Source organism: Pseudophryne corroboree, chromosome 4, assembly GCF_028390025.1.
Source record: "Pseudophryne corroboree isolate aPseCor3 chromosome 4, aPseCor3.hap2, whole genome shotgun sequence".
In the NCBI taxonomy this organism is placed as follows: domain Eukaryota; kingdom Metazoa; phylum Chordata; class Amphibia; order Anura; family Myobatrachidae; genus Pseudophryne; species Pseudophryne corroboree.
Window position 1 is genome coordinate 720,557,436 of NC_086447.1, and position 26,817 is coordinate 720,584,252.

At 47.3% G+C, this 26,817-nt stretch overlaps 1 protein-coding gene across 2 annotated transcripts in view; it reads right to left on the bottom strand.

Moving 5' to 3' along the window:
• Positions 1–26,817, bottom strand: part of FEZ2 (fasciculation and elongation protein zeta 2) — a 198,642-nt gene that overhangs the window by 57,511 nt on the left and 114,314 nt on the right. For both annotated transcript variants that reach the window (XM_063918036.1, XM_063918037.1), the window contains exon 5: positions 16,091–16,359. In XM_063918036.1, the coding sequence (XP_063774106.1) occupies positions 16,091–16,359 (269 nt within the window). The remainder of the gene's footprint in view (positions 1–16,090; positions 16,360–26,817) is intronic.

Consider the following 26,817-nt stretch of genomic DNA (forward strand, 5'->3'; position numbering starts at 1 on the left):
TGTTAAGTCTTGATAGATGAACGGTCCCTGTTGTAGAAGATCCTCCCAAAGAGGTAGAGGCCATGGGTCCTCCAGAAGCATTTCCAGTAGATCTGCGTACCAAGCCATTCTTGGCCAGTCCGGAGCAATGAGAAATTCTTGAACCCTTTCCCGTCCCGCACCATTGACTGAATCACCAATGCCTTTTCCAGAGTAAGGAATACTTTCTGTACCTCCGTGTCCAGTATCAAGGAACGGAAGCCTCAGTGTTGGTTCCAGGTGAGATTTTGGCATGTTCAGGATCCAGCCGTGATCCTGGAGAAGTGTGGAGAGGGCAATGCTGTGCAACAACCTCTCCCTGGATGGTGCTTTTATCAGCAGATCATCCAAGTACAGTAATATGTTCACTCCTTGTTTGCGGAGGAGAGCCCTCATCTCCGCCATCACTTTGGTAAATACCCTCGGGGCCGTGGAGATCCCAAAGGGCAGGGCCTGGAACTGGTAATGACAGTCCTGCAACGCAAACCTTAGATAAGCCTGATGAGGTAGCCAAATCGGAATATGAAGGTACGCATCCTTGATATCCAGAGACCCCAGGAATTCTCCCTCCTCCAGACCTGAGATCACCGCCCTCAGCGACTCCATCTTGAATTTGAACACCCATAAATACGGGTTCCGTGACTTAAGGTTTAAAATGGGCCTCACCGAACTGTCTGGTTTCGGTACCACAAACAGGTTGGAATAGAAACCCTTGTTTTGTAGTTGTAGAGGAACTGGAACAATGACCTGAGCCTGTACCAGTTTTCAAATTGCTGCTTGCAAGGTCATACTTGCTTCCGGTAAAGCTGGTAAGCTGTATTTGAAGAATCTGTGAGGTGTGAGTTCTTGAAAATTCAGTCTGTAGCCCCGTACGATAAGATTTTTTATCCAGGCACGAGGTGGTCCATACTGTATATGCTGGAGTAAAATAATCTCCCCCCTGGATAAGGAATCTAACCCGTCAATTAGATTACCTGACCATTTTGCAATGGCCCTAGTGATCCATGCACAAGCTATAGTGGGTCTTTGCTGCCCCCCCCCCCCCCCCCACAGCTGTGTAGAGATTTGAGAGTGGTCTCAAACTTGCAGTCTGCAGCATCCTTCAACATAGCAGCCCCAAGAACAGGTCTAGAACTATCTAGAACTATTTTATGAGACAGCCTGGAAACCGAAGTGTCCACTATCGGTGGGTTTTCCCATTGTTTCCTATCATCCTGAGAGAACGGGAAAGATGTGAGTAACCGTTTTGGAATCTGAAACTTCCTGTCATGATTATCCCAAGTTGCTTCAAAAAGAGAATTTAATTACTTAGAAGCAGGAAAAAAAATGTATTTTAATACCTACCGAAAATCCTTTTCTCTTAGTCCGTAGAGGATGCTGGGGTTCACTTCAGTACCATGGGGTATAGACGGTTCCGCAGGAGCCATGGGCACTTTAAGACTTTTTCAGAGTGTGAACTGGCTCCTCCCTCTATGCCCCTCCTCCAGACCTCAGTATAGGAACTGTGCCCAGTGAGACCGACATTTCGAGGAAAGGATTTACTTTTTAAGTTAATGGTGACATTCATACCAGCTCACACTTCAACCATGCTGCACAACATGGCATTCAACAAAACACATGCCAACGGGCTTGAACATTACAGCAAACATGCTGAAAACATTTTCAACAAATTAACAACTGCAGGTAAAGTACGCACTGGGCTGGGTGCCCAGCATCCTCTACGGACTAGGAGAAAAGGATTTACCGCAAGGGAGCCCCAGCGTCATGCTGAAGATTTGGCAGAAGCAGAGGTTGATTTCTGCTCCTGTGATCCTGGAGACACTGTGGGACTTTTTTCCTTTTCCCCTTCCTTTACCCGCAAAGAGAGGGGAACCTTTACCCTTTTTGTAGTTATTGGGTCAAAAGGACTGCATCTGAGAGTGATGTGTCTTTTATGCCGGCGCAGGAGATTGCCAATAATAGGTTATAGTACCACAATATACACTTCCTTCCTCCTCCCCCTTTTTGCACCCAGATACTAAAATCAGAAGTTGAGAGGAAGATCAGCGTTTCTTTCCCAGCTTTTTGCTGGAAGAAAATGGCGCCGAGCAGTGTGCTGGCTGCCCGAGGAAGAAGCCCCACCCCCTGCAATGGCGCATTTTTTCTTAGCTATTGAACCCGATGTTTATACTGGCGGGGGTGTAGGACTGTGCCACAGCATCATATGCCACCTTTTGCCGGTGAGAGTAGGTTTCGCGCTACCCAGGGTGCGCCGCCCCCCCCGCCCGCCCTTCTGTGCACTGTGTAATGGATAGCATGTTCGCGCAGCGTTCCCGCTCGCTGTGCGGTACCTTAAGCCGTCATGATGACCGGAGATCCCTCTCTGCAGACCTCCGGTAATACTACTCACCAGTCTTCTGACTTCTGGCTCTGTTAGGGGTGTGACGGCATGCTGTGGGAGTGAGCGCATAGCCGCAGCTAGTGTTCAATACCCTTCAGAAGCTAATGGTGTCCTGTCAGCAGAAGCAGAGCCATGAAACTCTTTAGGAAGTTGGTTCCTACTTCTTCCCCCTAAGTCCCACGAAGCAGAGAGACCGTTGCCAGCAGTCTCCCTGAAAATAAAAAACCTAACAAAGTCTTTTAGTGAAACTCAGTAGAGCTCCACTAGAGTGCGACCAGTTTGCCTGGGCACATTTTCTAAACTGAGGAGGAGGGGCATAGAGGGATAGCCAGTTCACACTCTGAAAAAATAAGATTTTAAACCTACCGGTAAATCTTTTTCTCCTAGTCCGTAGAGGATGCCGGGGACTCCGTAAGGACCATGGGGGTATAGACGGGCTCCACAGGAGACATGGGCACTCTAAAGACTTTAGGATAGAATGGGTGTGCACTGGCTCCTCCCTCTATGCCCCTCCTCCAGACCTCAGTTAAAGAAACTGTGCCCAGAGGAGACTGACAGTACGAGGAAAGGATTTTTGTTAATCTAAGGGCAAGATTCATACCAGCCCACACCATCCACACCGTATAACCTGGAATATACGCAACCAGTTAACAGTATGAACAAAACAGTATCAGCCAACGACTGATCTTAACTGTAACATAACCCTTATGTAAGCAACAACTATATACAAGTCTTGCAGAATTTCGTCCGCACTGGGACGGGCGCCCAGCATCCTCTACGGCAGGCATTCCCAACCACGGTCCTCAAGGCACACTAACAGTGCAGGTTTTAGTGATATCCAGGCTGCAGCACAGGTGACTTTATTAGTAGCTCAGTTATTTTGATTTAACCATCTGTGCTGCAGCCTGGATATTACTAAAACCTGCACTGTTGGTGTGCCTTGAGGACCGTGGTTGGGAATGCCTGCTCTACGGACTAGGAGAAAAAGATTTACGGTAGGTTTAAAATCTTATTTTCTCTTACGTCCTAGAGGATGCTGGGGACTCCGTAAGGACCATGGGGTTTATACCAAAGCCCCAGGTCGGGCGGGAGAGTGCGGATGACTCTGCAGCACCGATTGAGCAAACATGAGGTCCTCATCAGCCAAGGTATCAAACTTGTAGAATTTTGCAAAAGTGTTTGAACCCAACCAAGTAGCCGCTCGGCAAAGCTGTAACGCCGAGACGCCTCGGGCAGCCGCCCAAGAAGAGCCCCCCTTCCAAGTGGAATGGGCCTTTACCGAATTTGGTACCGGCAATCCAGCCGTAGAATGAGCCCGCTGAATCGTGTTACAGATCCAGCGAGCAATAGTCTGCTTAGAAGCAGGAGCGCCAACCTTGTTGGCTGCATACAGGACAAACAGAGCTTCTGTTTTCCTAATCCGAGCCGTCCTGGCTACGTAAATTTTTAAGGCCCTGACTACATCAAGGGATTTGGAATCCTCCAAGTCTCCCGTAGCCACAGGCACCACAATAGGTTGGTTCATATGAAACGATGACACCACCTTAGGTAAAAATTGAGGACAAGTCCTCAACTCTGCTCTATCCACATGGAAAATGAGATAGGGGCTCTTATGAGACAAGGCCGCCAATTCGGACACCCGCCTTGCAGATGCCAAGGCCAACAACATGACCACCTTCCAAGTGAGAAATTTTAACCCAACAGTTTGAAGAGGCTGAAACCAGTGAGATTTTAGGAACACCACGTTGAGGTCCCATGGTGCCACTGGGGGCACAAAAGGAGGCTGGATGTGCAGCACTCCCTTTACAACAGTCTGTACTTCTGTGAGAGAAGCCGATTCTTTCTGGAAGAATATAGAAAGGGCCGAAATCTGTACCTTAATGGAGCCTAACTTTAGGCCCATATCCACTCCAGTCTGTAGAAAGTGGAGAAACCGGCCCAAGTGGAAGTCTTCTGTAGGAGCATTCTAGGCTTCACACCAAGATACATACTTCCTCCAGATACGGTGATAATGTTTCGCCGTCACCTCCTTCCTAACCTTTATCAGAGTAGGGATGACTTCTTCCTGAATACCCTTCCCAGCTAGGATTTGGTGTTCAACCGCCATGCCGTCAAACGTAACCGCGGTAAGTCTTGGAACACGCATGGCCCCTGCTGCAACAGGTCCTCCCCTAAGAGGAAGAGGCCAAGGATCTTCTGTGAGCATCTCCTGAAGATCTGAATACCAGGCCCTTTGAGGCCAATCTGGAACAATGAGTATAGTCTGCACTCTTTTTCGTCTTATGATTCTCAATATTTTTGAGATGAGAGGAAGAGGAGGGAACACAGACTGACTGAAACATCCATTGTGTCACCAGGGCGTCCACCGCTACTGCCTGCGGGTCCCTTGACCTGGCACAATACCTCCGAAGCTTCTTGTTGAGGCGTGACGCCAACATGTCTATTTGAGGAAGTCCGCAAAGACTTGTTATCTCTGCAAAAACTTCATGATGAAGTCCCCCACTCTCCTGGATGGAGATAGTGTCTGCTGAGGAAGTCTACTTCCCAGTTGTCAACTCCCGGAATGAATACCGCTGACAGAGCGCTTACGTGATTTTCTGCCCAGCGCAGAATCCTGGTGGCTTCCGCCATTGCCACTCTGCTCCTTGTCCAGCCTTGGCGGTTTACATGAGCCACGGCTGTGATGTTGTCGGATTAAATCAGAACCGGTAGGTCACGAAGAAGATTCTCCGCTTGTCGTAGGCCGTTGTATATGGCCCTCAATTCCAGTATGTTGATGTGTAGACCAGCCTCCTGGCTTGACCATAGTCCCTGAAAATTCCTTCCTTGTGTGACTGCTCCTCATCCTCGGAGGCTCGCGTCCATGGTCACCAGAACCCAGTCTTGAATGCCGAACCTGCGACCCTCTAGAAGGTGAGCACTCTGCAGCCACCACAGGAGAGACACCCTGGCCCTGGGGGACAGGGTTATTTTCTGATGTATTTGAAGATGGGACCCGGACCACTTGCCCAGAAGGTCCCACTGAAAAGTCCTCGCATGAAACCTGCCGAAGGGGATGGCCTCGTAGGTCGCCACCATTTTTCCCAGTACTCGAGTGCATTGATGGACTGACACTCTTATAGGCTTTAACAGGTCTTTGATCATGTTCTGGGGTTCCTGGGCTCTTTTCTACCGGGAGAAAAACCCCTCTGTTTTTCTGTATCCAGAATCACGCCCCAAAAAATACAACAGAGTTGTCGGAACCCACTGCTACCTTGGTAAATTTAGAATCCAGCTGTGCTGTTGTAGTACTCTCAGGGAGAGAGACACTGTCTTTAATAACGGTTCCCCTGAACTCGCTTTTATCAGGAGATCGTCCAAGTATGCGATACTTGTGACCCCTTGTTTGTGCAGGAGTACCATTATTTCCGCCATTACCTTGGTGAAATTCTCAGGCCTGTAGAAAGCCCCAACGGCAACGTCTGAAACTGGTAATGTCAATCCTGTACAGCGAACCTTAGGTACGCCTGATGAGGAGGATATATGGGGACATGAAGGTATGCATCCTATATGTCTAGTGACACCATAAAATCCCCCCCTTTCCAGGCTGGATATCCTTGCCTTGAGAGATTCCATCTTGAATCTGAACCTCTTTAATGTAGGTTTAGGGATTTTAGATTCAGAATTGGTCTGACCGAGCCATCCAGCTCCAGGACCACAAATAGGGCAGAATAAAACCCTTTTCCCTGTTGCACTAGGGGAACCATGATAAACACCTGCTGTTGACCCAGCTTTAGTATGGCTGCCAAAACTACTTTCCTCTCCGGGGAAGTAGCTGGCAAAGCAGATTTGAAAATCGGTGTGGAAGCACCTCTTTGATGGATGTGGTAGGGGTCGGGGAGGACACTTTTTTTGTGAACTGGCTGTAGCCGGTGATCTTTTCCCTCTACCTCTACCTTTGGCGAGGAAATAAAGCCACGCCCCTTTCTGAACTTGCGTGACCGCAAGGACTGCATCTGTTATTACGGTGTTTCCTTTTGCTGTGGGGGAGCATAAGGCAAAAAAAAGACGACTTACCTGCGGTAGCTGTGAAAACCAGGTCCGCGAGACCCTCCCCAAATAAAACTTCACCCTTGCTAGGTAAAGCTTGCATATGACTCTCTGAGTCAGCATTACCTGTCCATTGACGGGTCCGCAGGGACCTACTAGCAGAACCTGCCATGGCCTTAGCCTTTGAACCCAAACACCCAATATTTCTCGCAGCCTCTCTCATATATAGTGCTGCGTCCTTGATGTGACCTAAGGCCAACACACTATCTTTATCTAGGGTGTCAATGTTAGACGACAAGTTACCAGCCCAAGCTGTAATTGCGTTACCTACCCATGCCGATGCTACTGCAGGTCTAAATAGGGCTCCAGCAGTCGCATAAAATTTATTTGAAGGTAGATTCCTGCTTACTATCCGCAGGATCCTATAGGGCCACCGTATCAGGGGACGGTAATGCTACCTTCTTGGACCAGGGCGTTAGGGCCTTGTCCAGCGTGGGCGAGGATTCCCACCATAACCTGTCCTTTGAGGAGAAAGGATACGCCATAATAATACCCTTGGGAACCTGCAGTCTAATGTCAGGAGTCTCCCAAGCTGTTTTAAATAACACGGTCAGCTCATGAGATGAGTTAGGTTATTTTTCTTCAAATATGCAGACCCTCATGTCAGGGACAGAGGAGTCCTCTGTGATATGCAAAACAACGTTTATTGCAATAAACCTATATTGAATACTGTCGCGACCCATGGGTGCAACCTTGCATCATCCTAGTCGACACTGGAGTCGGAATCCGTGTCGGTATCAATGTCTGCTAACTGGGTAAAGGGACATTTATGGGACCCTGAAGGGTCCTGGGACACAGTAAAAGCCATGGGTTAATTCCCTGCTTGTCTTTGGACTCTGCTTTGTCCAATCTGTAATAAAGCCACATTATCATTCAAAACCTTCCACATGTCCACCCAATCAGGTGTCGGCTGTGCCGACGGAGACACCACCACCATCTGCTCCGCTACCTCCCAAGACGAGCCTTCCGCTTCAGACATGTCGACACGCACGTACTGACACCCCCACACACACTGGGATAAATAAATATGGGGACTGACCCACAATAAGGCCCTTTGGAGAGACAGAGAGAGAGAGAAAGCCAGCACACACCCAGCGCTACAATATGCTGAAAACACGGTCCCAGCCTAGATAGCGCTTTATATATATATATATATATATATATATATATATATATATATATATATATATATATATATATAAATAAATATATGTACAATCTGCACCAAATAAATGTGCCCCCCCTCGTTTTTGTCCCCTGTTATTGTTCAGCAGGGTAGAGTCTGGGAGCACTTCTCTGCAGCATGCTGTGGAGAAAAATGGCGCTGGTTAGTGCTGGAGGATCAAGCCCCGCCCCCTCGACGGCGGGCTTCGGTCCGCTCAATTTCTTTATACTGGCGGGGGTTTTATAATATATATCTATATTGCCTCAGCAGTATCTAATATCTGTGCCAGTGCTCTTTATGAGGTAATAATTGCTGCCCAGGGCGCCCCCCCTGCGCCCTGCACCCGTACAGTGCCGTGTGTGTGTGTGTGTTGGGAGCAATGGCGCGCAGCGTTACCTCAGTGAAGATCATGAAGTCTTTTGCCGCCTTTGAAGTCTTCTTTCTTCTCATACTCACCTGGCTTCTATCTTCCGGCTCTGCGAGGAGGACAGCGGCGCGGCTCCGGGATGAACGGCGAGGGTGAGACCTGCGTTCAGACTCCCTCTGGAGCTAATGGTGTCCAGTAGCCTAAGAAGCAGAGCCTATCATTTAAGTAGGTCTGCTTCTCTCCCCTCAGTCCCACGATGCAGGGAGCCTGTTGCCAGCAGTGCTCCCTGAAAATAAAAAACCTAACAAAAGTATTTTTCAGAGAAACTCAGGAGAGCTCCCCTGCAGTGCATCCAGTCGCCTCTGGGCACAGGATCTAACTGAGGTCTGGAGGAGGGGCATAGAGGGAGGAGCCACTGCACACCCATTCTATCCTAAAGTCTTTAGAGTGCCCATATCTCCTGCGGAGCCGGTCTATACCCCATGGTCCTTACGGAGTCCCCAGCATCCTCTAGGACGTAAGAGAAAAAGTCTTAAAGTGCCCATGGCTCCTGCGGAACAGTCTATACCCCATGGTACTGAAGTGGACCTCAGCATCCTCTAGGATGTATGAGAAATAGCATAGGATTTCTTTTTCACATTAAAAAAGGATTCCTCCTCGTCCTCTGTCACCTTGTCAGGAACGTGTAATACATCTCTTATAGCTTCAATCAGGGCCTGTATTCCCTGTGCTAAAGCTGCATCTCCCCCTACCAAGTCCACCTCCCCCTCCTCTGGGTCTGATACATCATCGTCGGTTTCAGCCTGCATGATTTGGGCCAGAGTACATTTCTGTGGACAAATAGCAGGGGTCTGAGATGCCGGGATGACCACTGAATCCCTATGCAGGAGGTCATCTACAGACTGCCTTAAATGGGTGTAGTATGGTATGCTGGCGGCCGGGCTCCCGGCGACCAGCATACCGGCGCCGGGAGCCCGACCGCTGGCATACAGACAGCGTGGCGAGAGCAAATGAGCCCCTTGCGGTCTTGCTTCGCTCGCCACGCTGCGGGCACAGTGGCACGCCACGCTATTTATTCTCCCTCCAGGGGGGTCGTGGACCCCCATGAGGGAGAATGTGTTGGTATGCCGGGTGTCGGGATTTCGGCACAGGTATACTGTGCGCCGTGATCCCGACATTTGGCAACCAGAAGACCACTCCCTTAAATATTGCGTCTCCTTTTCATTTTGGGACAATTTGAAATATATGAAATCATCCCTTTTAATGAATCTAACCATACAGGTTCAGATCCACTAGCTTGAGAATGTGTAATATCCTGAGTTAGTGATCCCCTTGATTGAGAAACAATCATGAACACTCTGCTGTTCATGATACACACTCCTTTGACATGATAAATGTGAAAGAAATACACACACACACACACACACACACACACACACACACACACACTAAGGAAAAGGTTAAAGCACAGTTAACCCACACAGAGCCCTTCTAGGGAGACACAGAGTACAGTGAAGCCAGCCACACAGCGCCCCAATAGCTAAAGACTAAACTTAGCTGGGTCGCAGACCAAGTACCCTTAACAGGCCTTTGTACACCAAATTATTGCTCCCCCCCTTTGCTATGACCCCCTGGTACCTCTGAGGTGCTTTGGAGTCCGTGTGGAGTAGCTGCGCTTCCCTGACAGGCTGCCTGTGTAAAGCTGCAGAGGGAAAATGGCGCTGGTGAGCTGCTGGATCCGCTCACAGTGAAGGCACCGCCCCGTACTGGCGCGCAGTCTTCCCAGTCCTTATACTGGCTGAGGTGTGGAAGCATGTCTGTAGGGGATCAGAACCCCTGTAATAGTGCAGTTTTGTGGGTAATAGATGTGGCTCCAGCTGCCCCTCACAGCGGACACTAAAGTGTACCTGAGGCCTTGAGCACAACGTGCATGCAGCGCTGCGCTCCTACCCTCATGCCGCCATCACAGCCGGCGACCCGCTGACCGGGATGCTGGCCACCTACTCACCACTCTTCTGGCTCTGTTAGGGGTGGCGGTGTGATGCGGCTCTGTACGCTCGCCGTGGTGGGGCTTGCGAATAGGACCCTCAGGAGCTCAGTGTCCTGTCAGCGGGAAACGGGACCAATAACCCTATGGAGGTTGGGCTGTTATTTAACCCCCCCCCAAGTCCCACGAAGCAGGCAGTCTGTTGCCAACCAGACCTGCCTGAAAATAATAAAACAGAAAATAAATGCAGAAAAAACTCTTCAGGAGCTTCCCATGCATGACCGGCTCCTCCAGGCACATTTTCTAAACCGAGTCTGATAGGAGGGGCATAGAGGGAGGAGCCAGCCCACACTATCGATTTCTTAAAGTGCCCAAGGCTCCTAGTGGACCCGTCTATACCGCATGTTACTAATGTGGACCCCGGTATCCTCTAGGACGTAAGAGAAATAAATACTAATATGTCCTCATACACCTAGCCTTGTGCATGTGACGCAAGGCGTTTGCTGCAAGTAAGCTGCCAGGACCTGTGCAACTCAGCTTACACAGAGTGCCTTTCTCTTTAAAACGCATGTTACACACTGGCCGATATATCAGCCACTCTATTGAACGGCCGATATATTGCAGGTCCGTCGGACGTTGTGTACGAGCGATATGTGACTGCCGACGCTCACCGACATATTGCACTGGTCCTGTAGCACAGCAGACGGCCAATATATCTAACTGTATATTGGCGCTTTGTACTGTGTATACGTGCGGTCAGCCAACCGACTGCACACGTGCTGCAGACGCCGGCAGTGACAGACAGTTGAACTGGGCGGGTGCACGTAAACGCCAGCGCAGTTCGTGACATCAGTCCCGATGGATCGGGCAGTGTGTATGCTCAACGCACTGCCCGGTCTGTCTGTAGATATATCTACCAGTGTGTGCCCAGCATTTGTCACAAATGAATGCGATGCACAGTTTCAGAAGACTGCCCTGATTCATTTGATATGAGACACTTGTATAACGGTGTGTGACTGGCTGATGTATACAAAATGTACAACAGAACTTGGCATGGATAAAAGCCAAGGCTGTTGTATCGTAGTAATTCATACACAGGTTCAGAGACGCCCACAAATATACAAGTGTTGTATATGAAATGAACCTCTGCACTCTTGTTTTCACAACTATTTGTGATGACAGATGCATTTTAGAGCATAAAAAAACCCAACTTGACGCAAGCAGAGTCGCAAGGGACACACACACATACATATGTAGGTAGGAAAAGTACGGCACCTACATTTCTTAAAATACATTTACTTATTGCTGCTTGCTGACATAAATAATGCTGCTCCAACTAAATAAAAGAAACTACTTTCCACAAACCCCCCCCCCCAAAAAAAATAAAAAAAAATAAACCCACCCCATAAGAATTACTACTTCCCAATTTGACTTTGAAATGGCTAGAAAAACCTTGCTGCATGAAATAATTTGCTTTAGGCACCAGAACATTCCTACATCCCTCTCGACTACGTTCCATCCTTAGGTCAATTCAGTTCAAAGCAGGACCGCATTCAGCATGAGGGATGAAGCACTGTGTACATTTCTCACATCAAGGTCACATGTAAGATGTGACAAATCACTGGGCACACGAGTGGTTGTGGAGTAGAAATATGTAATGTACATTTGCCTAGAAAAGCTGTGACTGTGCAATTCCCCATAATCCAGTGCATATCTTGTTAACTGAAACTGCTCTAGCTGCAAAATTATGCAAATCTGTTTGCCACATGAGTTGGAGAATAATTGGATTTACACCACATGGTCAAAAGCATGGGGAGGATAAGAGAACCCTGTAAAGTGAGCTTTTAGTGAATCCACTATTACTAGAAGTATCAATAGACTTATACATTAAATGTAAAAAGATTAGGAAAATATTTCTATTTTTAGGACACATTTTGTCTGGTTTATGTAATTCAAATATGGATGAAATTAGGGTAAGAAAAAAAAAACAACCAACCAACGTGAAAGTCACAAACTGCAACCTTTGGTTGAATAGAGGAATATTCATTTTACATATGTAGAGTTAGCTGCAAGGCTCTTTAACTTATTGCTGCAGATAGACAAAGGTTTTAGCCATTTACAATCCACCTTAGAAACAAGAATCCAAGGCACAACCATATCCAGGCAAAAAGTAGATCTATATATAAATAGGCTTACCATACTATCCCTTTAAACAGGGACACTCCTGAATGACACCGGTTCTGTGGCTGGCTGACTTCAAGCCTGCATTTCACCTGGTTTTAATCGACCACAGAGCCTGTGTCATTCATAAGTTTCCCAGTTTAAGCGGTAGTATGGTAACCTACATATAAAGTCTATATCCCAGTGGTTCCTAAACAGCCCAGGTTTTAAGGATATCCAGCACAGATGACTAAATTACTACCTCAATCATTTTGATTAAACCATCTGCTGGGGTTTAATACATTTGATTAACACATCTACCCAGATGGGGAGATGAATCATCTCTGCCCTTTCTCCAGTTTTTTGTCAGGACCTGCTTGGCCCATGTAGCATGGCGAAGCAGGTTCTTGTAACAGCAACATGCAGGATTATGGAGAGAGCGAGTTAATTCAGCTGTCCGGCGATTTGCACTCTTCCTCTTTTAGGAGGGAGGCGGTCCCTGACCGGCGCATGCATGCATACTGCGCACCAGTCAAATCCCATCCAGTGGCACCCGTGGCTCTGTGAAACACCCCACCTTCCCCCAAAGAAACTAAAAAACACAAACAAAACCTTATGGTTATTTGTATGCAGTTCCTGGCTGACGGAGCTGACAGGGACAGTGCTATGCATATGGCAACGACGCTTGAGCTGTCAGATTGGTCAGTACCACTGACTGCTCATACATCTGCCTGCACATTGGTGCGCTCTCTTGTAACAATGTGCCCCATGCACAGAACAGACACCACAGGCATCCTGCATCCGGAAATGCCGTATGTGCGGCACATAACCTCTACAGATACAGACATACCCTGTAACAGCTGTAATACATTTACCCTAGAGTGTTGGAAACACGGATATACACTCACGCATTGTTTGGTTACTTGTTCGACTTCAATGAAAACGTATATTTGATGGTTCCACCACCAAAAATATTAATCAAAGACAAGATCAGAATTGAACATTAAGGAAAGACAACCCTGTCAGCAAACACAACAGGCAGGGATTGGTCCATTTAGCCGGCCCACTAAATTACCAATTTTGACCATTATGTAATTACATGACTAACCACACTTGCATGGATATTATGGAAAAATAAGCCAAAAAGACCATCCCAATTCATGATTATCTTAATAAAATGACCCATTGTTAATAATAAAGGCCCAGCTTCTAAATCGGACACACTGACGATGCTAGGTGCAGTTAAGAGCTTTTTGAATCTGCACATAAAGGGGTATATGCAATTAAGGTCAAACCTGCCGTCTTGTCGAAAAGACGGCAGTTTTTGACTTTTTCCGGTCGGAAAGGGGTTCCGACCTATTCAGTGCCCAGCTTTTATTCGACTTGTCGAATAGTATGTGAATCGGCGGTATAGCCACCAATTCACGTGCTTCTGAGGGAAACGGGGCCAAGTTCGACAGGTTTGGCCCTGTTTCCGACCATCTCAGTCCAACTTAAAAAAAAGTCGGACTGAGATGAGGGACCTGAGAGGAGGAGAGGGGGGAGAGCCGCGGGCAAACGGGGGACAGCAGTGTTACAGCACAGCGCTGCAGGAGGATGCGGCACTGCGGCCGCTCACGGCAGCGTACACCCGGCTCCAGCAAGTGAGGTCCCGCTTGCTGGAGCCGTGTGGACGCTGCAGTGAGGTCTGGCGGCTGTGCCACATCCTCCTGCAGCGCTGCTGTCCCCCGTCTGCCCGCGTTTGTCCCCAGTCTCCCCGCTGGTCTCCCCCCTCTCCGGTCCCTCATCTCAATTCGACTTTTTTTAAAGTCGAATTGAGATGGGCATTGAACAGCCCTTGTCGGATCCATGAATCCGACCTCAATTGAATATACCCCAAAGTTGCACTGTGCATTCGTCCAGAGTCTGTGCACAGAGTTGTACGGTTTCTGAAATGCATTGGGAGTTCCTGGGCGGTGATTGGGAGGTGGCTATGCAGACACGCAGAGATGGTCTGTTATCGGATTACCGCGGTCGTGTCACTGAATTTGTTGCAAACGCAGAATCGCTCACATTACAGGCCATACTTTGACGAACAATCTGCACCTAGTATGTGTCTGGTGACGTTCCGATGGTGCAACCAATGGTCCAAGACGCTCAGAGCGGGCATCTCAGCCCTTGCACATTCAGACACACAGGTGCACACCAGGGAAGGTCTTGCGGCTGTATTTGCATTAAATCACAGAAGCAATACCAGCAACAGACGCACATACAGATGCTGCAGACTGTAGCAGGCCCAAAGTCTCCAGTAGCATATTGTATACATATACCCAACCTACACAGGTAATGTACAGGGCAGAACAGACAGACTTATAGGGCAGCATTAAGCAATATGCCCGATGACTTGATTGCTTTCTTTTGGATTACTAGTATAGATCAGGGAGTTATGTATCAGACCTTCTAAAGAGCGGAGAGCAACCAATCAGCTTGCCTACATTCTATAAAATGTACTTGATAAATGCTACCTAGCAGCAGATTAGTTGCTGTGGGAAACTTCTCCACTCCTTAGAAGGTTTGATAAATTTCCCAATATGCGATATCCAGCATAATTATATAGTTCCCAATATTACAAAGTGAACGGCCAACTTACATCTATACTGTGCAAATAATAAATATAACAATTCACTAACAGCAGTGTCAAAGCGTATTACAAAGTAGCTGTTGCATTAAATCAACAATTTAATAACAATATAGTTACGCACACACAAACTGAGTCTTATACACAGAAGTGCAGCTTTTCAAGTTCTTGCTTTCAGCCGGAGACCAGTGGCATCTTCAGTCTGGGAAATAGCCCTCCCTGTATTTGCGGCTCTATCGGTGCAAGGGCTGGGAAGCACCATTGCAGGATCAGCTAGAATGGCGCCTACCAGGTGATTATCCTTTATGTTGTACTCGTTTACTCATATATTGAAATATCAACAATTCTTTATCATCCTTGCACCTTAATTCATCTGTCCATTAATTAGCGACCATGGAGTGGAAAGGTGTGTTTTACTGCTGCAAGAATGTTTTTTTTATAAATCACACTGAAATGAAAGCTATCCCTCTTATTTCTACAACAAAATGGCAGCTGGATTTACTGCAATAACATTCTGCAACATTGTTGCCTTTCTGCCTTTGCAGGACTTTTAACCTGGTCATACCCTGTACAATTATCTGGCAGACCATCTGTCCAGTTTGGCTGGTAAGAATGAAAATCTGGTAATGGATGGGAACAAATGACAATCGACCATTTGTTCCCAAACAATGGAAAACAGATAAAAACAGTCATTCAGACAAACTGGTTAAATCACCAATTTAACCAATTTGTCTGAAAGAGTTTTTGTCTGTTTTCCAGTGTTTGGGAGCAAATGGTCGATCATCATTTGTTCCCATCCATTACCAGATTGTAATTCCAAGCCAGATTGGACAGAAGGTCTGCCAGATAATTGTACAGGGTATGTATGACCAGCTTTATACTACAATTTCAACCCTGTGTTCCCCTTGAGGGTTACATAGCTCTGTGATTTAAGCGGATGATTATTAAACTAACTGTATTTATATGCTTTTACATCCTTCCACATTTATCGATTACCGAGTTTATATATTTCATCTACCATTATTAAAATATTTGTTAGCACTCCCAGTATACTTTTCTCTTTATATATTCTCTCTCTCTCTCTCTCTCTCGTGTAGTCAGCCAGACCTGGATAATTTATGTCAACAAAGGGTCAAACAATTTATCTACCCACATTTCTGGATATCTATTTCTTGTAGGGAATCAAACCTACATGATAACAAGCAACAAACCCTCCTGTGTAATGACAGGTAAGCGGGCATGTCCATTTCTTTGAACATTGTTTTTTTTTATTTTTACATTTGTTACTTTCATAAGTATGTCCTTACAGTTCCTGGAAGATGACTTCGCTCTTGTTTGCCATTCTGGGTGCTGTTGCTTTTCAGCTTTTTCTTCTTTTTCACATTTTCCTTGTGTTCTTTCTGCTTGTTCTGTACTTCAATAAGGACAGAGATGAAGCTATTTTTCACTTCCTTCTCAAACTCCAGCTCATCCCGTAAGGCCAGCTGCTGCACCAGCTCTTCTGAATACTCCTTAATGGCCATCTCAATTTCTTCCAGCAGATCATTTAACTCCGCAACAGACATCTGTTTCACCCCTTTTGATAACAGAGGTAAATAAATAGAAAATAAACCAGACTGAATAATATATAGATAGACATACTTTAAAAACAGGAAGAAAAAAAATGTACAAACACTTTAAAGACTAAAATTTAAATTTTCTACCCAATCTAACATTGCCACCCAATAAAGGAGTTTGGTATATGCATATAGATTATTGGTTATTTATAAGGCGCTACATGAGACAGACGCTGTACAATGGGAAATAGAGCATACATAAACAAACATTAAGATTGAAAATGCAAAAAACAACAAGATGGAAGCATTAGTGCATAACACAATGTGAAACAAAATAAACATGCCATACAAAATGCAATCGTAGCTGATAGAGAACATGGAGAAAGTGAGGGACAAGAATACATTGGTGGACAAGATGGGGCAGGCAAGAATACATAGAAAGGAGGGTCCTGCGTGTAAAAGCTTCTATTCTAAATGGAAACCGTGCTTTTCACGTTTAGGGCCAGATGCAGTGATTATGTAAGTTATTGGCCCTTTAAAAAAAAAAAAAAAAAAAAAAAATCAGAGTTCGGACAGAATACCGAACGGCCACTGAACTCGGACGGCATTACATCCGGCCCTTAGTCTTCGCTGAGAAAGTGTTAGAATCAGACAGTGTTTGAACCTGCCAGGCTCCTTGGCTGTTAACAACGCCATCAATAATGTAACATTCCTTATACAGGTGTTAAGGTCTCCAAACTAGAGGAGGCCCTGGCTCTGGGCCCTCACATTGAATTTAGCAATTACCAACTATGCCAAGGAGGCATAAGATGCTAACATATACATATTTATAACTATGCTCAGGGCCAAGCTGCTGTACCCATTTCCACACACTGCGTGCATGCCTGCATGGACAACAAATGTGCAGAGCAGCATCCAAGTTTCTTTGAGTGATGAGGACCAGTGGATTGGGAAGAATCGCTAGCATTTCACTATGTACTGTGCACAAACCATACATAGTGAGTATTTAACTTTTGTGAGGTGAAACCCTTTAGATTTCAGTCCTCCAGAAAAATTGGTGTGGCTAGCTATTGTACAGCTCAATATATTCTGGTAATGACCAACACACATATTAAACACTAGTACAGTTTATTAACCACCAAGTCTTGTACTTCGATTACTCCATTTGAATTTGTATTCTTTCACTGTAGCAAATAAAGTTTTAATTTCCAGTTGGGTAAACGTTCACCCAACGTTAAGCCTAGCATAAATCACATAAATCACAATTAAGCCTAGATCACATAAATCTTATTTTTATGGATGTTTGTTAGAGGGAACTAAACAACACTCCTAATAATTTATAAGAGCATAATGAACTAGGTCACTCTACCCATTTCACGTCCTTTGCTGAGCCTATATCTTCATTCAAAATTTTACATTGTTTCTTTACAGTAGACTGACACTAATTTCCAAAAACTGAGATTATAGCGGAAACCACATTTTTAATTTGCTTAGCAACTAAAAGTTGGACTAACAATTTTAAAGGAGTGGTCTTATCATCCGCATTTGTATTGGCAGGCTTTGCATACTTGTACTCCTGGCACCCCTTGCCACTCACATCCCACTTTTTGTGTCTTTGCTTTCTCGAGAGGTGTTATCGTTTATGTTAGTCGGGGTTAGATCTAGTCGGCAGGGTTAGTCGGGGTCAGATCTGGTGTATATTTAGGCTCCTGCACCCTCCGCCCCCTCATCTTAATTGCTGATCAATATAAATATAAAGCATCTACAAACTATTACTACCCATGTACAATATTTTTAACCCAACCAGGGAGTCTCTTAAATACTTGGAAAGAGTGTACTGATTAAGTGGCTAGAAAATGATAAGGAGTGCCTTCTACACTGTCCCAAAATAAAACATTGCTCACATACAAACTAGTTACATTTGTTTTGCACTCATCAAGAACCTAGAGCCGCAGAGTGCCCCTAAAACCGGAGCCCTTTGATATCACATTTGGCAGAGTGCCCGTTGGATATGTCTGTCACTGTCAGCGTGCAAGCTGCAGGTCTCCAGGCACTTTATACCCCACAGCATAAAACGGCCTAGTGTATAATGCAACACCAACGTAAAAAGAAAAAATAAGATTTTACTTACCGATAAATCTATTTCTCGTAGTCCGTAGTGGATGCTGGGACTCCGTCAGGACCATGGGGATTAGCGGCTCCGCAGGAGACAGGGCACAAAAATAAAAGCTTTAGGACTAGGTGGTGTGCACTGGCTCCTCCCCCTATGACCCTCCTCCAAGCCTCAGTTAGGATACTGTGCCCGGACGAGCGTACACAATAAGGAAGGATTTTGAATCCCGGGTAAGACTCATACCAGCCACACCAATCACACCGTACAACTTGTGATCTGAACCCAGTTAACAGTATGACAAACGTAGGAGCCTCTGAACAGACGGCTCACAACAATAACAACCCGATTTTTTTGTAACAATAACTATGTACAAGTATTGCAGACAATCCGCACTTGGGATGGGCGCCCAGCATCCACTACGGACTACGAGAAATAGATTTATCGGTAAGTAAAATCTTATTTTCTCTGACGTCCTAGTGGATGCTGGGACTCCGTCAGGACCATGGGGATTATACCAAAGCTCCCAAACGGGCGGGAGAGTGCGGATGACTCTGCAGCACCGAATGAGAGAACTCCAGGTCCTCTTTAGCCAGGGTATCAAATTTGTAGAATTTTACAAACGTGTTCTCCCCCGACCACGTAGCTGCTCGGCAGAGTTGTAATGCCGAGACCCCTCGGGCAGCCGCCCAAGATGAGCCCACCTTCCTTGTGGAATGGGCCTTGATAGATTTAGGCTGTGGCAGGCCTGCCACAGAATGTGCAAGTTGAATTGTGCTACAAATCCAACGAGCAATCGTCTGCTTAGAAGCAGGAGCACCCAGCTTGTTGGGTGCATACAGTATAAACAGCGAGTCAGATTTTCTGACTCCAGCCGTCCTTGAAATATATATTTTCAATGCCCTGACAACGTCCAGCAACTTGGAATCCTCCAAATCGCTAGTAGCCGCAGGCACCACAATAGGCTGGTTCAGGTGAAACGCTGAAACCACCTTAGGCAGAAACTGAGGACGCGTCCGCAGTTCTGCCCTGTCCGAATGGAAAATTAGATATGGGCTTTTATACGATAAAGCCGCCAATTCTGACACTCTCCTGGCTGAAGCCAGGGCCAGTAGCATGGTTACTTTCCATGTAAGATATTTCAAATCCACCGATTTGAGTGGCTCAAACCAATGGGATTTGAGAAAATCCAAAACTACATTAAGATCCCACGGAGCCACTGGGGGCACAACCGGGGGCTGTATATGTAGTACTCCTTTTACAAAAGTCTGGACTTCAGGAACTGAAGCCAATTCTTTCTGGAAGAAAATCGACAGGGCCGAAATTTGAACCTTAATGGACCCTAATTTGAGGCCCATAGACAATCCTGTTTGCAGGAAATGTAGGAATCGACCCAGTTGAAATTCCTCCGTCGGGGCCTTCCTGGCCTCACACCACGCAACATATTTTCTCCAAATGCGGTGATAATGTTGTGCAGTCACCTCCTTCCTGGCTTTTACCAGGGTAGGGATGACCTCTTCCGGAATGCCTTTTTCCCTTAGAATTCGGCGTTCAACCGCCATGCCGTCAAACGCAGCCGCGGTAAGTCTTGGAATAGACACGGTCCCTGCTGAAGCAGGTCCCGTCTTAGAGGTAGAGGCCACGGATCTTCCGTGAGCATCTCCTGAAGTTCCGGGTACCAAGTTCTTCTTGGCCAATCCGGAGCCACGAGTATCGTTCTTACTCCCCTTTGCCGTATAATTCTCAGTACTTTTAGTATGAGAGGCAGAGGAGGAAACACATACACTGACTGGAACACCCACGGTGTTACCAGAGCGTCCACAGCTATTGCCTGAGGGTCTCTTGACCTGGCGCAATACCTGTCCAGTTTTTTGTTGAGGCGGGATGCCATCATATCCACCTTTGGTTTTTCCCAACGGTTCACAATCATGTGGAAGACTTCTGGATGAAGTCCCCACTCTCCCGGGTGTAGATCGTGTCTGCTGAGGAAGTCCGCTTCCCAGTTGTCCACTCCCGGAATGAACACTGCTGACAGTGCTATCACATGATCTTCCGCCCAACGAAGAATCCTTGCAGCTTCTGCCATTGCCCTCCTGCTTCTTGTGCCGCCCTGTCTGTTTACGTGGGCGACTGCCGTGATGTTGTCCGACTGGATCAACACCGGCTGACCCTGAAGCAGGGGTTTTGCCAGGCTTAGAGCATTGTAAATCGCTCTTAGCTCCAGTATATTTATGTGAAGAGACATCTCCAGGCTTGACCACACTCCCTGGAAGTTTCTTCCCTGTGTGACCGCTCCCCAGCCTCTCAGACTGGCATCCGTGGTCACCAGGACCCAGTCCTGTATGCCGAATCTGCGGCCCTCTAACAGATGAGCACTCTGCAACCACCACAGAAGAGACACCCTTGTCCGTGGAGACAAAGTTATCCGCTGATGCATCTGCAGATGCGATCCGGACCATTTGTCCAGCAGATCCCACTGAAAAGTTCGTGCGTGGAATCTGCCGAATGGAATCGCTTCGTAAGAAGCCACCATTTTTCCCAGGACTCTTGTGCATTGATGCACAGACACTTTTCCTGGTTTTAGGAGGTTCCTGACAAGTTCGGATAACTCCCTGGCTTTCTCCTCCGGAAGAAACACCTTTTTCTGAACCGTGTCCAGAATCATTCCCAGGAACAGCAGACGTCTCGTCGGGGTCAATTGAGATTTTGGAAAATTCAGAATCCACCCGTGCTGTTGCAGCACTACTTGGGTTAGTGCTACTACGTCCCCCAGCTGTTCTCTGGACCTTGCCCTTATCAGGAGATCGTCCAAGTAAGGGATAATTAATACGCCTTTTCTTCGCAGAAGAAACATCATTTCGGCCATTACCTTGGTAAAGACCCGAGGTGCCGTGGACAATCCAAACGGCAGCGTCTGAAACTGATAATGACAGTTTTGCACCACGAACCTGAGGTACCCTTGATGTGAAGGGCAAATTGGGACATGCAGGTAAGCATCCTTGATGTCCAGGGACACCATAAAGTCCCCTTCTTCCAGATTCGCTATCACTGCTCTGAGTGACTCCATCTTGAACTTGAATTTTTGTATGTACAGGTTCAAAGATTTTAGATTTAGAATAGGTCTTACCGAGCCGTCCGGCTTCGGTACCACAAATAGTGTGGAATAATACCCCTTTCCCTGTTGTAGGAGGGGTACCTTGACTATCACCTGCTGAGAATACAGCTTGTGAATGGCTTCAAATACCGTCGCCCTGTCTGAGGGAGACGTTGGCAGAGCAGACTTTAGGAACCGGCGAGGGGGAGACTTCTCGAATTCCAACCTGTAACCCTGAGATACTACCTGCAGGATCCAGGGGTCCACCTGTGAGTGAGCCCACTGTGCGCTGAAATTCTTGAGTCGACCCCCCACCGCCCCTGAGTCCGCTTGTAAAGCCCCAACGTCATGCTGAGGGCTTTGCAGAAGCCGGGGAGGGCTTCTGCTCCTGGAAGGGAGCTGCTTGGTGCACTCTCTTACCCTTTCCTTTGCCTCGGGGCAGATATGACTGTCCTTTTGCCCGCTTGTTCTTATAGGAACGAAAGGACTGCGGCTGAAAAGACGGTGTCTTTTTCTGTTGGGAGGGGACCTGAGGTAAAAAGGTGGATTTCCCGGCTGTTGCCGTGGCCACCAAATCCGATAGACCGACCCCAAATAATTCCTCCCCTTTATACGGCAATACTTCCATATGCCGTTTGGAATCCGCATCACCTGACCACTGTCGCGTCCATAAACTTCTTCTGGCAGATATGGACATCGCACTTACTCTCGATGCCAGAGTGCAAATATCCCTCTGAGCATCTCGCATATAAAGAAAAGCATCCTTTAATTGCTCTATAGTCAATAAAATACTGTCCCTATCCAGGGTATCAATATTTTCAGTCAGGGAATCCGACCAAACCACCCCAGCACTGCACATCCATGCAGAGGCGATGGCTGGTCGCAGTATAACACCAGTATGAGTGTATATACTTTTCAGGGTAGTTTCCAGCCTCCTATCAGCTGGATCCTTGAGGGCGGCCGTTTCAGGAGACGGTAACGCCACTTGTTTTGATAAGCGTGTGAGTGCCTTATCCACCCTAGGGGGTGTTTCCCAGCGCGCCCTAACCTCTGGCGGGAAAGGAAATAATGCCAATAACTTCTTTGAAATTAGCAGTTTTCTATCGGGGTTAACCCACGCTTCATCACACACTTCATTCAATTCCTCTGATTCAGGAAAAACTACAGGTAGTTTTTTCAGACCCCACATAATACCCCTTTTTGTGGTACTTGCAGTATCAGAGATATGCAAAGCATCCTTCATTGCCGTGATCATATAACGTGTGGCCCTACTGGAAAATACGTTTGTTTCTTCACCGTCGACACTAGATTCGGTGTCCGTGTCTGGGTCTGTGTCGACCGACTGAGGTAAAGGGCGTTTTACAGCCCCTGACGGTGTCTGAGACGCCTGGACAGGTACTAACTGGTTTGCCGGCCGTCTCATGTCGTCAACTGATTTTTGTAACGTGCTGACATTATCACGTAATTCCATAAACAAAGCCATCCATTCCGGTGTCGACTCCCTAGGGGGTGACATCACCATTACCGGCAATTGCTCCGCCTCCACACCAACATCGTCCTCATACATGTCGACACACACGTACCGACACACAGCAGACACACAGGGAATGCTCTTATCGAAGACAGGACCCCACTAGCCCTTTGGGGAGACAGAGGGAGAGTTTGCCAGCACACACCCAAGCGCTATAAATATATAGGAACAACCCTACAGAAGTGTTGTTTCCTTTATAGCAGCTTAATATATCAATATCGCCCAAAAAGTGCCCCCCCTCTCTGTTTTTTTACCCTGTTTCTGTAGTGCAGTGCAGGGGAGAGTCCTGGGAGCCTTCCTCGCAGCGGAGCTGTGCAGGAAAATGGCGCTGTGTGCTGAGGAGATAGGCCCCGCCCCCTATTTCGGCGGGCTCTTCTCCCGGTGTTTGTGAGACCTGGCAGGGGTTAAATACATCCATATAGCCCCAGGGGCTATATGTGATGTATTTTTAGCCAGAACAAGGTATTATCATTGCTGCCCAGGGCGCCCCCCCCAGCGCCCTGCACCCTCAGTGACCGCTGGTGTGAAGTGTGCTGACAACAATGGCGCACAGCTGCAGTGCTGTGCGCTACCTCATGAAGACTGAAAAGTCTTCTGCCGCCGGTTTCTGGACCTCTTCACTTTTCGGCATATGCAAGGGGGTCGGCGGCGCGGCTCCGGGACCGGACTCCATGGCTGGGCCTGTGTTCGATCCCTCTGGAGCTAATGGTGTCCAGTAGCCTAAGAAGCCAATCCATCCTGCACGCAGGTGAGTTCAGTTCTTCTCCCCTAAGTCCCTCGTTGCAGTGAGCCTGTTGCCAGCAGGACTCACTGAAAATAAAAAACCTAATAACTTTTTCTAAGCAGCTCTTTAAGAGAGCCACCTAGATTGCACCCTGCTCGGACGGGCACAAAAACCTAACTGGGGCTTGGAGGAGGGTCATAGGGGGAGGAGCCAGTGCACACCACCTGGTCCTAAAGCTTTTATTTTTGTGCCCTGTCTCCTGCGGAGCCGCTAATCCCCATGGTCCTGACGGAGTCCCAGCATCCACTAGGACGTCAGAGAAAGGCCCTTTCAGGATAGAGATTTTTATTTTAAAATTTTTTTTTGAAGAGAGTAGTTTTATTAAACACAATAGTTAACGATACAGACATTTCAGTGTATGCTGGGGGACACAATTGGCAGTATACAATATACCTCTCCAATCAAGATAAATACATAATAATCATTCCATGAAGATACAGTTCCAATTATTTTCAACCCACAGTATACAGATTTTCTGAAGTCCGTAAACAGATCATATTCCACATACTTAACATTTTCAGTTTTCTCCCCGATATATTTTAGTAAACACCCCAACTAGATGGGCCAGATGTAGCCCACTACCCCCCTGAGAAAAAAAAACCAAACAAACAAACAAAAAACCTAAATAAGCAACACAAACCCGTCAAGCCTAGGCTTACACAATTGTGCGATGTGAGGTACAACAACAATATAAATAGAATAAGGGAGAGAAAAGACCGGCTCGGTGCCACAAGACCCAGAGAACGCACCACCGGCAGGGCTAATACGCCCTAAATCTGAAGGGCAAGGGATAAGTATGTAGAGTTGATCCAAGGGGACCATATTTTCTCGTACTTGGTAAGGGCATTATTTTTCATGTATATATAGCGGTCCTTCAATACGGTGTCATTCACCAGAGCTTTAAATGTGGATACCGTAGGAGAGTGCAGAGCCATCCATGTCCGCGCAATACACACCTTGGCAAGGGCACACATACTACAGGCATACATGCCCTCTCGCCCAGACTCAGAGTCAGGTCCGCCCGCCCCCAAAATACAAAATCTCGGAGTCAGCATATCTCTCAATATCCCCGTATGTTCCAGAATCGACCCGACCCCCGCCCAAAACGCCTGCAAGGATGGACATTCCCAAACAAGGTGCCAGAAGGATCCTCCAGTAGCCCCGCATTTGGGACACGGTCAGGATGGTCATAATGCACCAAAATGGGCCAATAAGCTACCCGGCCTGTCCGCCTGCATGTGGATGTTAGTGGCCCTAAACAGGGAGCGTGCATTTTTATCCGAAAGGTAAGCTAACCAAGCCTCCTGAGCTACCAGCCAACGAACCTTTAACACAGAGGTGCCCTCAGCCAAATAGCGGGTCTCTAGGTCCCTGCATTCAACTTCAAGCTGCCTCTCCGTCGCCCTACACGCCATCTTGTGGGCAGCAATTTTGCCAATCAGTGTACAGCGTAAATAAGCTTTGAACGTATCCCACACAACCGGTGCCGGGGCAGAGCCCACATTATCCGCATAAAACCCCTCCCACTTGGACGTTAAATCCAGACATTCTCCCAGTTGGGCCAACCAGGACGGATGCAACCTCCAATATGACTGTCCCCTCCGGCACTCCCCATCCAGAGACAGCAGCAGGGGTGAATGATCGGACACCCCCCGTCCTTCGTAAATGAACATCGGTTATACTAGGTAAGAGCTCTGGTGAGACCAGGGCCAGGTCGATTCTGGAGAAGGAGCCGTACGTACTGGAGAAGCATGAGTATTGCCGAAGCGTAGGGTACCGAGCCCTCCATACATCCACCCATTGCATACTATGTAAAAAATCTGCAAACTTAGAGTTCGTTGTAGACGGGCCACCACCCGCCCCCGAGAAGACCTCCATCTGTCCATAGAGACATCCAACACATTATTAAAGTCCCCCAGACAAATGACAGGGATATGAGGGGAAGCAGCAATAAATGAGGCGGCCCTCTGTAGGACATCATACGAGAACGGGGGAGGAACATACACAGACAATAGGAAGAAATTACGGGAGTTCAATTTACATTCTAGGAACACGAACCTACCATAAGGGTCCGTATCTACCTTGATCAACTCAAACTGTACAGTCCTTTTTATCATGACCGACACCCCTCGGGAAGAGGAGGAGGAGTGAGAGGAATGATATGCCCACCCCACCCAAGGCCTGCGGAGCGACAGCAGTCTATTTCCCTCTAAATGAGTTTCACTCAGGCAAATAATGTCCAGGCCATACTTCATAATCATTTTAAATACGAGGGATCGCTTTACTTTATTATTAATGCCCCGGACATTCCACGCCAAGATTTTTAAGGCAGACATGGCAACCAGTGTACCGTCCTGGATGCGTCACCCATAGCTCCCACAATGCGAATGAGAAGTCCCATTATCAACGTTATTCGGGCGTCCACCTGCCCGTACAGCGTTCCACCCTTGAAACCATATTGTCCGCAGGCCCCGGGCCCTGAGCCAAACCCCCCTAAATAGCACAACATCACCTCACAATTTAACAAATAAATGTATAGAAGCCATAAAATTTAAAAAAAGAAACGAAAAAATAACAGAGAAACAAACAGTCCCAGAACATCCCCCCTCCCCGTATACCTCCCCGAACTGTGGCATACACATATCCCTAACAGAACTCTATCCCTGGGGATCCGACAGCCTACGGCAGTGCTATGCGCGGCATACAGATCCACAAAACCCCCAATACCAAAACTTATGCGTATATAATACTACACAGTAAAGTCCAGAACCAATAAAACATGAGGAAGCTCCCCAGACTTATACTTGCATACTGCAGGCCCATGCAGAAAGGAAACTGGGTGTCAGTCCGGAGCCAGCTGGCGGACACCTGGAGCGTATCTGTCCAGCCAGGCCGCCGCCTCCCTCGGAGAGTTGAAGAACTTGGTTTCCCCATCCGCCACCACACGCAGCCTAGAGGG